General features: G+C 39.1%; 1 protein-coding gene across 2 annotated transcripts in view; it reads left to right on the forward strand.

The window, feature by feature from the left end:
• Positions 1–16174, forward strand: part of LOC106583752 (ER membrane protein complex subunit 2) — a 70596-nt gene that overhangs the window by 12311 nt on the left and 42111 nt on the right. For both annotated transcript variants that reach the window (XM_014168311.3, XM_045704666.2), the window contains exon 3: positions 12011–12075. In XM_014168311.3, coding sequence (XP_014023786.2) covers positions 12011–12075 — 65 coding nt within the window. The remainder of the gene's footprint in view (positions 1–12010; positions 12076–16174) is intronic.

Raw genomic sequence — 16174 nt, forward strand, 5'->3', positions numbered from 1 at the left:
GGAAGTTAGGAACCAATATACACAGACAGGAAAGCAAAGGCTAGCTTTTTCAAACAGAAATTTGCATCCTGTAGCACAAACTCTAAAAAGTTCTGGGACACTGTAATGTCCATGGTGAATAAGAGAACCTCGTCCCAGCTGCCCACTGCACTGAGGCTAGGAAACACTGTCACCACCGATAAATCCATGATAATTGAGAATTTAAATGAGCAGTTTTCCACAGCTGGCCATGCTTTCCACCTGGCTACCCCTACCCCAGTCAACAGCCCGGCACCCCCCACAGCAACCTCCCCCATTTCTCCTTCACCCAAATCCAGATAACTGATGTTCTGAAAGAGTTGCAAAATCTGGACCCCTACAAATCAGCTGGGCTAGACATTCTGGACCCTCTCTTCCTAAAATGATCCTCTGCAATTGTTGCAACCCTTATTACTAGCCTGTTCAACCTCTTTCGTATCGTCTGAGATCCCCAAAGATTGGAAAGCTGCCGTCGTCATCCCCCTCTTCAAAAGGGGAGACACTCTAGACCCAAACTGTTAGACCTATATCTATCCTATCCTGCCTTTCTAAGGTCTTCGAAAGCCAAGTTAACAAACAGATCACCGACCATTTCGAATCCCACCGTACCTTCTCCGCTATGCAATCTGGTTTTCGAGCTGGTCATGGGTGCACCTCAGCCACGCTCAAGGTCCTAAATGATATCGTAACCCCCATCGATAAAAGACAATACTGTGCAGCCGTATTCATCGACCTGGCCAAGGCTTTCGACTCTGTCAATCACCACATTCTTATCGGCAGACTCAACAGCCTTGGTTTCTCAAATGACTGTCTCGCCTGGTTCATCAACTACTTCTCAGACAGAGTTCAGTGTGTCAAATCGGAGGGCCTGTTTCCCGGACATCTGGCAGTCTCTATGGGGGTGCCACAGAGTTCAAATCTCGGTCCGACTCTTTTCTCTGTATACTCTTTTCTCTTGATGCTGGTGATTCTCTGATCCACCTCTACGCAGACGACACCATTCTGTATATACTTCGAGCCCTTCTTTGGACACTGTGTTAACTAACCTCCAGACGAGCTTCAATGCCATACAACTCTCCTTCCGTGGCCTCCAACTGCTCTTAAATGCAAGTAAAACTAAATGCATGCTCTTCAACCGATCGCTGCCCGCCCGTCCAGCATCACTACTCTGGATGGTTCTGACTTAGAATATGTGGACAATTACAAATACCTAGGTGTCTGGTTAGACTGTAAACTCTCCTTCCAGACTCACATTAAGCATCTCCAATCCAAAATTATATCTAGAATCGGCTTCCTATTTCACAACAAAGCATCCTTCACTCATGCTGCCGAACATACCCTCGTAAAACTGACCATCCTACCGATCCTTGACTTCGGCGATATCATTTACAAAATAGCCTCCAACACTCTACTCAGCAAATTGGATGCAGTTTATCACAGTGCCATCTGTTTTATCACCAAAGCCCCATATACTACCCACCACTGCGACCTGTACGCTCTCGTTGGCTGGCCCTCGCTTCATACTCGTTGCCAAACCCACTGGCTTCAGGTCATCTACAAGTCTCTGCTTGGTAAAGCCCCGCCTTATCTCAGCTCACTGGTCACCATAGCAGCACCCACTCGTAGCACTTGCTCCAGCAGGTATATTTCACTGGTTACCACCAAAGCCTATTCATCCTTTGGCTGCCTTTCCTTCCAGTTCTCTGCTGCCAATGACTGGAACGAATTGCAAAAATCACTGAAGCTGGAGACTCATATCTCCCTCACTAACTTTAAGCATCAGCTGTCAGAGCAGCTTACAGATCATTGCACTTGTACATAGCCCATCTGTAAGTAGCCCATCCAACTACCTCATCGCCATATTATTTTTTTCTCCTTTGGCACCCCAGTATCTCTACTTGCACATTCATCTTCTGCACATCTATCACTCCAGTGTTTAATTGCTAAGTTGTAATTGCTTTGCCACTACGGCCTATTTATTGCCGTGCCTCCGTAATCTTACCTCATTTGCACGCACTGTATATAGATTTTTTTCTATTGTGTTATTGACTGTACGTTTCTTTATTTGATGTGTAACTCTGTGTTGTTTGTGTCGCACTGCTTTGCTTTATCTTGGCCAGGTCGCAGTTGTAAATTACGACTTGTTCTCAACTGGCCTACCTGGTTAAATAATGGTTAAATATATATTTTTTAAAGTCACATACAGAAAAGTATGTGAACCCTTTGGAATTACCTGGATTTCTGCATTCGATCAAATTTTATGACCAATTTATCTTCATTTAAGTCACAACAATAGACAACACAGTCTACTTAAACTAATAACACACAAACAATTATACATTTTCATGTCTTTATTGAACACACCGTGTAAACATTCACAGTATAGGGTGAAAAAAGTATCTGAACCCTTAGATTTAATAACAGGCATGACCCTCCTTTGTCAGCAATAACCTTAACCAAACATTTTCTGTAGTTGCGGATCAGTCTTGCACAACGGTCTGGAGGAATTTTGGACCATTCCTCTTTACAAAACTGTTTCAGTTCAGCAATATTCTTGGGATGCCTGGTAGAGGTCGACCGATTATGATTTTTCAACGCCGATACCAATTTATTGGAGGACCCTAAAAAAAATCCGCTGCGGATTTTATTTTTTTTATTTTTATTTTTTGTAATAATGATAATTACAACAATACTGAATGAACACTTATTTTAACTTAATATAATACATCAATAAAATCAATTTGGCCTCAAATAAATAATGAAACATGTTCAATTTGGTTTAAATAATGCAAAAACAGTGTTGGAGAAGAAAGTAAAAGAGCAATATGTGCCATGTAAGAAAGCTAACGTTTAAGTGCCTTGCTCAGAACATGGGAACATATGAAAGCTGGTGGTTCCTTTTAACATGAGTCTTCAATATTCCCAGGTAAGAAGTTTTAGGTTGTAGTTATTATAGGAATTATAGGACTAGTTCTCTCTCTATACGATTTGTATTTCATATACCTTTAACTATTGGATGTTCTTATAGAGACTTAAGTATTGCCAGTGTAACAGTATAGCTTCCGTCCCTCTCCTCGCTCCTACCTGGGCTCGAACCAGGAACACATCGACAACAGCCACCCTCGAAGCAGCGTTACGCATGCAGAGCAAGGGGAACAACCACTCCCAAGTCTCAGAGCGAGTGACGTTTGAAACTCTATTAGCGCGCACCCGCTAACTAGCTAGCCATTTCACATCGGTTACACCAGCCTAATCTTGGGAGTTGACAGGCTTGAAGTCATAAAGAGCGCAATGCATTGCGAAGAGATGCTGGCAAAACGCACGAAAGTGCTGTATGAATGAAGGCTTACGAGCCTGCTGGTGCCTACCACCGCTCAGTCAGACTGCTCTATTAAATCATAGACTTTATTATATAATAAACACACAGAAATACGAGCCTTAGGTCATTAATATGGTCGAATCCGGAAACTATCATCTCGAAAACAAAACGTTTTTTTGTTTCGGTGAAATACGGAACCAGTCCGTATTTTATCTAACTGGTGGCATCCCTAAGCCTAAATATTCCTGTTACATTGCACAACCTTGTCATAATTACGTAAAATTCTGGCAAATTAGTTCGCAACGAGCCAGGCAATGAACGCAAGAGCAGTGATGCAATTTCATGTTAGCAGGCAATATTAACTAAATATGCAGGTTTAAAAAATATATACTTGTGTATTGATTTTAAAGGCATTGATTTTTATGGTTAGGTACATTGGTGCAACGGCAGTGCTTTTTTCGCAAATGCGCTTGTTAAATCATCACCCGTTTGTCGAAGTAGGCTATGATTCGATGAGAAATTAACAGGCACCGCAGGACATGTTAGATAAACTAGTAATATCATCAACCATGTGTAGTTAACTAGTGATTATGTTAAGATTGATAGTTTTTTTATAAGATAAGTTTAGTGCTAGCTAGCAACTTACCTTGGCTTCTTGCTGCCCTCGCGTGACAGGTAGTCAGCCTGCCATGCAGGCTCCTCGTGGAGTGCAATGTAAGGCAGGTGGTTAGAGCGTTGGACTAGTAACCAGAAGGTTGCAAAAACAAATCCCAGAATCCCCCCTGAACAAGGCAGTTAACCCCCGTTCCTAGGCCGTCATTGAAAATAAGAATGTGTTCTTAAAACCTGTTAAATAATATGGGAGGCAGTATTTTCACGGCCGGATGAAAAATGTACCCAAATTAAACGGCCTACTACTCGGGCCCAGAAACTAGAATATGCATATTATTAGTAGATTTGGATAGAAAACACTCTGAAGTTTCTAAAACTGTTTGAATGATGTCTGTGAGTATAACAGAACTCATGGCAGGCAAAAACCTGAGAAAAATCCAACCAGGAAGTGGGAAATCTGAGAATTGTAGTTCTTCTTTTGAATCCCTATCGAAACTACAGTGTCTGTGGGTTCACGTTGCACTTCCTAAGGCTTCCATTGGCTGTAAACAGCCTTCAGAAAGTTTTTTTCATCCTTCTCCTGTTACTGGACAGAAAATAGGAGCTTAGTCAATGAGTTGACTGCCAGAGGACAAAGGGCTTGGTGATGCGCGAGCCCGCGAGCGCGCCGTTCCTTCTTTTTCTCCTGGAATGAATACGCTATTTTTACATTAAAAATACCCTAAAGATTGATTGTCAACAACGTTTGACATGTTTCTACGAACGATAATGGAACTATTTGACTGTTCGTCTCTGGTGCTGCGCTCGCGCGTTATGCCTTTGGATAGTGATCTGAACGCATGAACAAAACGGAGGTATTTGGACATCATATGGATTATTTTGAACAAAAATAACATTTCTTGTGGAAGTAGCAGTCCTGGGAGTGCATTCTGACGAAGATCAGCAAAGGTAAGAGAATATTTATAATACTAATTCTGAGTTTGATTGACCCCAGAACTTGGTGGGTGTTTGTATAGCTTGCTTTGATGGCGAGCTATGTACTCAGAATATTGAAAAATGTGCTTTCTCTGTAAAGCTATTTTAAAATCTGACACAGCGGTTGCATCAAGGAGTAGTGTATCTATAATTCTTTAAATAATTATGTATTTTGTCAACGTTTATGATGAGTATTTTTGTAAATTGATGTGCTCATTCACCGGACGTTTTGGTGGGAATACATTTTCTGAACATCAAGCGCCAATGTAAAATGCTGTTTTTGGATATAAATATGAACTTTATCGAACAAAACATACATGTATTGTGTAACATGATGTCTTAGGAGTGTCATCTGATGAAGATCGTCAAAGGTTAGTGCTTCATTTAGCTGTATTTTGGGTTTTTATGACACATCTCCTTGCTTGGAAAATGGCTGTGTGGTTATTTTTGTCTATGTACTCTCCTAACATAATCTGTTTTGCTTTCGCTGTAAAGCCTTTTTGAAATCGGACAATGTGCTTACATTAAGGAGAAGTGTATCTTTAAAATGGTGTAAAATAGTCGTATGTTTGAGAATTTGAAATTATTCTATTTTTATGTTTTGTATTTCGCGCCCTGCTGTTCCATTGGATGTTGGCTCCGCTAGCGGAACGCCTGTCCTCAATAGGTTTTCTTAATCTGACTTGCCTAGTTAAATTAAGGTGTGTTAAAAAAAAAAATAATAATAATAATAATAATAGGCAAATCGGTGGCCAAAAATACCGATTGTTATGAAAACTTGAAATCGGCCCATCGGCCACCGATTAATCGGTCGACCTCTAATGCCTGGTGTGAACCACTCTCTTGAGGTCATGCCACAGCATCTCAAACGGGTTGAGGTCAGGACTCTGACTGGGCCACTCAAGAAGGCATATTTTCTTATTTTGAAGCCATTCTGTTGTTTTACTTCTGTTTTGTCGTTGTACTGTTGCATCACCCAACTTATGTTGAGCGTTAATTGGCGGACAGATAGCCTTTCATTCTCCTGCAAAATGTCTTGATAAACTTCGGAATTATTTTTTGGGTCGATGATTGCTAGCTGTCCAGGCCCTGAGGCAGCAAATCAGCCCCAAACCATGATGCTCCCTTCACCATACGTTACAGTTGGGATGAGGTTTTGATGTTGGTGTGCTATGCCTTTTTTTTTCTCCATACATAGTGTTGTGTTCCTTCCAAACAATTCTACTTTAGTTTCATCTGTCCACAGAATATTTTGCCAGTAGCGCTGTGGAACATCCAGGTGCTCTTTTGCGAACTTCAGATGTGCAGCAATGTTTTTGTTTTGGACAGCAGTGGCTTCTTCTGTGGTGTCCTCCCTTGAACATCATTCTTGTTTAGTGTTTTACGTATCGTAGACTTGTCAACAGAGATGTTAGCATGTTCCAGAGAATTCTGTAAGTCTTTTGCTGACACTAGGATTCTTCTTAACCTCATTGAGCATTCTGCGTTGTGCTCTTGCAGTCATCTTTGCAGGATGGTCACTTCTAGGGAGAGTAACAACAGTGCGGAACATTATCCATTTATAGACAATTTGTCTTACCATGGACTGATGAACATCAAGGCTTTTTGAGATACTTTTGTAACCCTTTCCAGCTTTATGCAAGTCAAAATTCTTAATCTTAGGTCTTCTGAGATCTCTTTTGTTCGAGGCATGGTTCACTTCAGGTAATGCTTCTTGTGAATAGCAAACTCAAATTGTGAGTTTTTATAGGGCAGGGCAGCTCTACCAATATCTCCAATCTCGTCTCATTGATTGGACTCCAGGTTAGCTGACTCGTGACTCCAATTAGCTTTTGGAGAAGTCATTAGCCTAGGGGTTCACATTATTTTCCCAACCTACACTGTGAATGTTTAAATTATGTGTTCAATATAAACAAGAAAAATACAATCATTTGTGTGTTATTAGTTTAAGCACACTGTGTTTGTTAATTGTTTTGACTTAGATAACGATCGGATCAAATACTATGACCAATTTATGCATAAATCCGGGTAATTACAAAGGTTTCACATAATTTTTCTTGGCACTGTATGGATGCATGGACTCATTCTGTGTGCAATAATAGTGTTTAACATGATATTTAAAATAAAGTTAAGAAAAGGGAGGGATAGAAATGTAATGTTTGGAAAAGATTTGGTGAAGTGGTAAGAGAATGATAGCAGTGCCAGCTATGTTGTGTTATGATTGTAAGAGTCACAAGACGGGACTTTAAATAGGCCTATGGCATGTCAAGAACTGCCTAGTGTTTAGATGTGTTGAATGGAAACTGAAATCTGGACACTGACTGTAGTATAACCTTTCACATATCCTTATTAATAACTCCTGCAGAATTAATCATTTCTTGCAGTAAAATGATACACCAAATGTAGGAAAAATTAGAACTTGGGAACAGGAGTGAGAAATATGATTTCTTTCTTTCTACATCTTGAGAGAATGCAATGCTCAGTTAGCACCTCTACAGATGATATGTCTTTATCATAAAAGCTGATAGTATTTCAACCACATAAAATATGCATCCAAGCTGAACTGAAATCTTATCAGAAACACCTTAGGTCATTTTCACAGCTTTATTTTTCCTTACAACCGGTCAAACTGATGTCATTTGGACATTTTGCGTTATTGTATTTTTTTTGCGTTATTGTATTTTCTCCCCAGTCCCTAAACGTCTTTGCTCCGCGAATGACAGAGAGAACGTTGAATGCTTCAATCTAGTTGACATCAGTATTCTATCATCTATTACATTATTCTGTTGAGCAAAGGTTTATTTAGTCTTCTAGGGCAACATATAATGACAAAAGAGAAGCTACATGTATATTATTATAGACAAGTTCACTAACAAATAGCCTACCAAAATTTCGGTAATTATAAGCAGAAACATATTGTCACGTAGAGTAGGCCAGAAGGCTAAACTGGAAAACCTAACCTCTATAAAAAAAATAAAAAGATGGCAGAGCCGCAAAAGTTCTTCTGTGCAAAGGTGTTTATTTACATAGTGATTCCGGAACAAAAACAACAGTACTGCCATCAAACGAATACCTTATGGGACAGCTTAAAAACAATGCTGCCCCGCCCACAGCTCAATCCAAAATGCCTCTCCATGAACTGAAAGAGAGGCTCCTTTTGTAGGGGTAGCCCCTCCCCTCAGAACAATTAACACTAATTAATTAAGCAATTACCTATTCAACCTACAGTTTCCATTTATCTAAACATACCAAAATATATACATTGCAACACGTTTATGAAACAACATCACAATATAACATTTACAAAATTACATCACTACTGACAGTGTCTTTCAATATGCCCATTTACATTAATGAGCCATTCCGGACAGGCACTACAAAGTAAGCCCAATTCCCTTAGCTCGGGTCCTTATCCAGCATACCCGGAAGCTACAGAGATGGAGAGAAAGAGGAACAGAACAAACAACGCGCTCATCCATAACATCTAAGTATAATAAATATTGCTTATATTAAATATGAACACTTGTCTGTTTATTTCTTTATACCATAACCGGTTACTGAAGTAAGTGTGAAATGTAGGTACTAAGATAGAGAAGCTAACTTGTGTGTCGACCCACATTGTTAACTTATCTGATAACGGAGCAGGGAGGAGTGATGAATGTGTGCGTGCGTTAAAGTACCAAATGCTGCCCGCGGCCAGTGACGGACTTCTACGTCACACATATCTAAATCAGGCAAACAAAATTCTGCACCCCCTGTCAAAAATTTGTTCTGCTGTCTTTGACTGTAGCCTACAGTGCATATGTCTATATTTGTGGGTTAGGGTTGGGTATGGACCTCAGATTTTAACTTTATCACATATAGTCGGGCGGTTGCGGATGGGTTATTGAACAAACAGCTGACCCGCGCACCACTACCCCACACACAGTTATCTGTAAGGTCCCTCAGTCAAGCAGTGTATTTCAAACAGAGATTCAATCACAAAGACCAGGGAGGTTTTCCACTGCCTCCCAAAGAAGGGCACCTATTAATAGAAGGGTAAAACATTTTTAAGTAGACATTGATTATCCTTTTGAGCATGTTGAAGTTATTAATTAAACTTTGGATGGTGTATCAATACACCCAGTCACTACGAAAATACAGGCGTCCTTCTTAACTCAGTTGCCGGAGAGGAATTAAACCGCTCTGGGATTTTCACCATGAGGCCAATGGTGACTTTAAAACAGTTACAGAGTTTAATGGCTGTGATAGAAAACTGAGGATGGATCCACAACAGTGTAGTTACTCCACAATACTAACCTAATTGACAAAGTGAAAAAAAGGAAGCTTGTACAGAATAACAAATATTCCAAAACATGTATCCTGTTTGCAACAAGGCACTAAAGTAATACTGCAAAAAATCTGGCAAAGAAATAAACTTTATATCCTGAATACAAAGTGTTATGTTGGGGGCAAATACAATACAACACATTACTGAGTAACACTCTCCATATTTTCAAGCATAGTGGTGGCTGCATCACGTTATGGGAATGCTTGTAATCGTTAAGGCCTGGGGAGTTTTTCAGGAGAAAAAATAAACTGAATGGAGATAAGCACAGGCAAATTCCTAGATCAAAACCTGGCACAGTCTGCTTTCCACCAAACACTGGGAGATGAATTCACCTTTCAGCAGGATAATAACCTAAAACACTTGGCCAACTCTACACTGGAGTTGCTTACCAAGAGACAGTGAATGTTCCTGAGTGGCCGAGTTACAGTTTTGACTTAAACCTACTTGGAAATCTATGGCAAGATCTGAAAATGGTTGTCGAGCGATGATCAACAACCAATTTGACAGAGCTTGAAGATTTTTGAAAAGAATAATTAGCAAATTTTGAGAAATCCAGACATACTCTTAGCTGTAATCTCTGCCAAAGGTGCTTCTACAAAGTATTGCCACAGGGGTGTGAATACTTATGTAAATGAGAGAGTTCTGTATTTATTTTCAATAAATTTGCAAGAATTTCTAAACATATTTTCACTTTATCGTTATGGGGTATTGTGTGTAGATGGGTGAGAAAAAAAATCTATTTAATCCATTTTGAATTCAAGCAGTAACACAACAAAATGTGGAATAATTCAAGGGTTATGATTCATTTGTGAAGGCACTAGTGTAGCCTGAAGACGTTCTTTTTAATCCCAAATAATAAATTCCCACCTCAAAAGGCAAACCGTGTAGGCTAGTATCTTTTAAAGCTGGAATCCGTTTGGTGAAACTGCAAATAGTCACTTCAGACAATGTTGGAACAGAGGGGTATACTACAAAGCAGGATCAATAAATTAGCCAGCTATCTTTGATAGGCAACCAGAAATACCTAATTTCTCGATCATTAAAAAATATAATATTTAATATCGTTAGCTGGCTAACTTCTTGATCCTACTTTGTAGTATACCCCTCAGCAGAATATGTACTGCGATGTATTTATTTATTTGCAACGATGCGGGACGTTCCTCTCCTCCGTTTCATCAACAAAAACAATAACAAAGACGCTGGGTCGAACAGTGGTGTTTCACCTTGTGCGAATTCCAGCTTTAATGTGTCACAAGTTCTCAGAAGCTTAGGCCTATTCAGTATTTTTAGTAGGCTTACCAATGTGACTCAACTTTTGAATTGAATGATGCAGAAGCTTGGTAAGCCTTTTCTTGCTGAAAAAATGAACCGGTATGTGATTGTTGGTAGCGGTACACTCAGTTTTGCCTTTAGGTTATATAATAGTCTTCTCCTTTCTCACTAGGTAGTCTTGCTGAACGACTCTGTGGAAGTCTCTTTTCCTCGTAGTCATTATGATTCATAGTCTTTAAAGAGCAGGGTAAACACTTAACACGCCCCGGTTTTATTGAAACCAGTTCTTAAATTGGCTGTGAAACAAGATGGCAATTATCAAAACAAGAGTTGGAATCATAAAAAGGCAAGGAAAACTCCAGGCGTTTGTTTGTTTTGGCATATCAGTTTTCTTGTTGAGTTGGGTTTTATTGTTCTTTCTCAATTAACAGTTAGACAGCGTTTGGCAGAGGACGTCTGGCGTGCTTGTCAAAACAGACTTCTCTGACATTTAGCATTAAGACCATGAATTGGATCCATTGGCCAAGCCTATTATTAATCACTGTCTTTTACTGTTACAGTTGAATGATTGAATAAACACTTCAATAAACATTTCATCTTTATTTCTAAACCACTGGATGAAATGTATCTGGCTGTGTTGATAAGCCTTGTGAATATGCGTCACACCGTAACTGGTTAGAGTATCACAGCGAAATGAGGGGAAATGACATAATATTCTGTTGCCCTGGATAACAGCTGTGTAAGCTTTCTTTCTTTGTGCTTTTGGAAAGGGCTGCGTAGCGTTGTCTTTTGTATGGAGTTGTCCAATATCTCATGAAGCTTAGAACATTTTCTATGAAGAACAAACTCTTGGAATACCAGCAGAATTTGGTCTATATAGCCTTAACTTGGTCAATGGTCATTCACCATGATTGATCCTCTAAATGAAGTAGGTCTAATAGAGCCTTTTGTTGTTGTATTGAACTGTCCATCCAGTCCTTTAAATACATGGTTTTATTTCTATGCAGCATATATTGATGATTATTAATAATGAAAGTGTGAGGATTGAGGAGAGAAATTATACTTGAAAGCAGGATTCCCCAAGATTCAAGGGCTAATGGAGCAGACATTATTTTAGGACTGAATGGTGTTACGAGTTTCTGGGTTGATAGGAAACCAATGCCACGATAGCAGGCAGACATTATTTTCCCTGTTCAAGATATTGTGATATGCAGGTGAAAAGTTTGAAGTGAATGCCCACAGTTGAAAAGAAGCATGCTAGGAGAGCAGATGGGGCCTAATCCCGATTCCTGTTGAGGCATCACTTAGGGCCATCTCCTGTCCTTCCTATGATCCAGTAGAACAAGAAGAAGGCACCTTGTGTTACAGTCAGAACTAATACTGTAATACCAGTCTATATGTCAATTGATCATGTTTTGATGTTCCACTTGACACTGTACTGGAATATTAAAACAGTGCTTTTTCTCTTTCTCTCCTGTGCCCAGTATGGATTATTTATGAGCAGGTGATGATAGCTGCGCTGGACTGCAGTCGGGATGATTTGGCTTGGGTAAGTGAACTACTGACAGCTGCCACACACACCCAACGACCTCAAAATCCATCTCTCACAGTCATTGCTACTTTGTCACCCCCGCTGCCAAATGTGAAAATATTTTTATTTGGCCAAAAATATTACCCCATCTGTCTGTACTTTGGGAAAACCATTTGCTGAGCAGTGTTGGAATAAGGGAGTGTAGAAAACTCACTATAGATGAACACAGTGTTAGTGTTAGCTGAAAACCTTTATGGAGTTTAACTCTCCCTTTCCTAGTTGATTCATCTGCCGTCCCAGAGTTAACTAATAGATATGTTACAGATTGGGTTACTTAAAGTGCCTTCAGAAAGTAGTCACACCCCTTGACTTTTTACACATTTTGTTGTTACAAGGTGGGATTAAAATGTATTTAATTGTCATGTTTTGTCGACGATCTACACAAAGTAATCTGTAAAGTCAACGGAAGAAATTTTTTACAATTTGTAAAAGAATTAGGAAAATAGAACATTAACATATCTTGATTATATCCACCTAAGTTAACCTGTTAGGGCTAGGGGGCAGCATTTGCACGTCTGGATAAAAAAAATGTACCCGATTTAATCTGGTTACTAATCCTACCCAGTAACTAGAATATGCATATACTTATTATATATGGATAGAAAACACTCTAAAGTTTCTAAAACTGTTTGAATGGTGTCTGTGAGTATAACAGAACTCATTTGCCAGGCAAAACCCTGAGACATTTTCTGACAGGAAGTGGATACCTGATGTGTTGTATTGACTTTAAACCTATCCCATTGAAAAACACAGGGGCTGAGGAATATTTTGGCACTTCCTATTGCTTCCACTAGATGTCACCAGCCTTTACAAAGTGTTTTGAGTCTTCTGGAGGGAGATCTGACCGAACAAGAGCCATGGAACGATGATGTCCCATTAGACACCTGGCGCGCGAGTTCATGTTGGGTACCCTCGTTCCAATACGTTATAAAAGAGAATGCATTCGTCCACCTTGAATATTATTCATGTTCTGGTTAAAAAAGGCCCTAATGATTTATGCTATACAACGTTTGACATGTTTGAACGAACGGAAATATATTTTTTCCCCTCGTTCATGACGAGAAGTCCGGCTGGCTTAGATCATGTGCTAACAAGACAGAGATTTTTGGACATAAATGATGAGCTTTTTTGAACAAAACTACATTCGTTATGGACCTGTGATACCTGGAAGTGACATCTGATGAAGAGAATCAAAGGTAATGGATTATTTACATAGTATTTTCGATTTTAGATCTCCCCAACATGACGTCTAGTCTGTATCGCAACGCGTATTTTTCTGGGCGCAGTGCTCAGATTATTGCAAAGTGTGATTTCCCAGTAAGGTTATTTTTAAATCTGGCAAGTTGATTGCGTTCAAGAGATGTAAATCTATAATTCTTTAAATGACAATATAATATTTTACCAATGTTTTCTAATTTTAATTATTTAATTTGTGACGCTGACTTGACTGCCGGTTATTGGAGGGAAACGATTTCCTCAACATCAATGCCATAGTAAAACGCTGTTTTTGGATATAAATATGAACTTGATAGAACTAAAAATGCATGCATTGTCTAACATTATGTCCTAGGAGTGTCATCTGATGGAGATTGTAAAAGGTTAGTGCATCATTTTAGCTGGTTTTATGGTTTTGGTGACCCTGTCTTTGACTTGACAAAACATTACACACAACTCTTGTAAATGTACTGTCCTAACATACTCTAAATTTATGCTTTCGCCGTAAAACCTTTTTGAAATCGTAAAACGTGGTTAGATTAAGGAGATGTTTATCTTTCAAATGGTGTAAAATAGTTGTATTTTTGAAAAATTTGAATTTTGACATTTATTTGGATTCAAATTTGCCGCTCTTGAAATGCACCTGCTGTTGATGGAGTGCACCACGGGTGGCACGCTAGCGTCCCACCTAGCCCATAGAGGTTAATACATGTTAGAATCACCTTTGGCAGTGATTAAAGCTGTCTTTTTTCTTTAACCTTTATTTAACTAGGCAAGTCAGTTAAGAACACATTCTTATTTACAATGACGACCTAGGAGCAGTGGGTTAACCGCGTTGTTCAGGGGCAGAACGACAGATTTTTACCTTGTCAGCTCGGGGATTCGATCTAGCAACCTTTCGGTTACTGGCCCAACACTCTAACCACTAGGCTACCTGCCGCCCGTCTTTCTGGGCAAGTCTCTAAGAGTTTTGCACAGCTGGATTGTACAATATTTGCACATTATTATAAAAACACAAAAATAAATGAATCTCTGTCAAGTTGGTTGTTGATCATTGCTAGACTAGGCCACTCAGGAACATTCAGCGTCATCTTGGTAAGCAACTCCAGTGTAGATTTGGCCTTGTCTTTGTCCTGCTGAAAGGTGAATTCGTCTCCCGGTGTCTGTTGGAAAGCAGAATGAACCAGGGTTTCCTCTAGGATAAGGCCTGTGCTTAGCTCTATTCTGTTTATTTTTATCCCCCCAAAAATTCCCTAGTCCTTGCCTAGGACAAGCTTACCCATAACATGACTCCTGAATTTATTTAGGCTTGCCATAACAAAGGGATTGAATACTTGACTCAAGACATTTTAGTATTTCATTTTTTATGAATTTGTAAAAATTTCCTGGAACATTATTCCATTTTGACATTATGGAGTATTGTGTGTAGGCCAGTGACAAAAATCTAAATTTAATCAATTTTAAATTCAGGATGTATTACAACAAGATGGGGGGGGAAATCAAGGGGTGTGAATACTTTCTGAAGGCACTATGATTTTTCCTCCCACGTATTTTTTGATTGAACATCATAAAGCATACAGGGGAGAGATTGATACAAAAGGATGATTTATATATATTTTTTAAAGTCCCTTATATACCAAATAGATGGTTTTATTTCTATGCAGCACATATTGATTATTCTTAATAATACTAGTGTGAGGCTTGAGGAGAGAAATTATACTCTCAGGATTCAAGGGCTTTATGAAAATGTATTACATTTAATATGACGAGAGCAAAAAGGTAAGACCACCACACTTTTCTAATAAAACATTGGGAATTTAAAACCACAGTTATTTCTAATTAGTGTTTTGTCCAGTTTATTTTTAAGGTCTGATTTGATTATTTGCAAATCCAGCACGTGATAGAATGAGATTATTCTGTTTTACTCATTTTAGGACTGAATCGTAATTTAGTGAGTTATGGGTTTCTGGGTTGATGACAGACCATGCCTAGATAGCAAACAGACATTATTTTAGGACCGAATGGTGATTGAGCGGGAAATGAGTTTCTGGGTTGATAAAAAACCATGCCTAGATAGCAGAAATTCATAATTTTCCTGTTCAAGATATTGTGGTATGCAGGTGAAAAGTTTGAAGTGAATGCCCACAGTTGAAAAGAAGCATGCTAGGAGAGCAGATGGGGCCTAATCCCGATTCCTGTTGAGGCATCACTTAGGGCCATCTCCTGTCCTTCCTATGATCCAGTAGAACAAGAAGAAAGCACCTTGTGTTACAGTCAGAACTAATACTGTATTAACAGTCAATGTATTATGTTTTGATGATCCAATAAGTTTTGGATTGGAATTCAATCAAATTCGCATTGTGGATTATAACATTGTTCCTGCTTATTTTGATTTGAATCAAAAGGTGCATTTTCACTGCAAAGAGCAGGAACCAATGGCATTACCCTGTGCGTTTGGATTGGAATTCAATCAAATTCGCATTGTGGAAATATAACATTGTTCTTGCTTAGTTTGATTTAAATCAAAACGTGCATTTTCACTGCAAAGAACAGGAACCTATGGCATTTCCCCACTGTTCTGGACTGATTTGAACTGGCTAAATGTACTATTGAAGCCTAGTTAATGTCCTGTCAGTTTTGCTCATACCTGCTTAAAATTGAGTGATGCATAAAAAAACAAATTATTTTATGGGTGATGGGGAAATAGTATATGAGGATGTTTTGCAAGGATTCCCTATGCATTGCAAAGAATATTGGCGAAGACAAAACGAGATTACGTAAAGTTGTCCAATCACCTGCTGCCAGTGAGAAAGACCACGACTGTAGTTGGATAGGTCAAATG

The sequence above is a fragment of the Salmo salar genome, chromosome 02 (assembly GCF_965601325.2).
Source record: "Salmo salar chromosome 02, fSalSal1, whole genome shotgun sequence".
In the NCBI taxonomy this organism is placed as follows: Eukaryota; Metazoa; Chordata; class Actinopteri; order Salmoniformes; family Salmonidae; genus Salmo; species Salmo salar.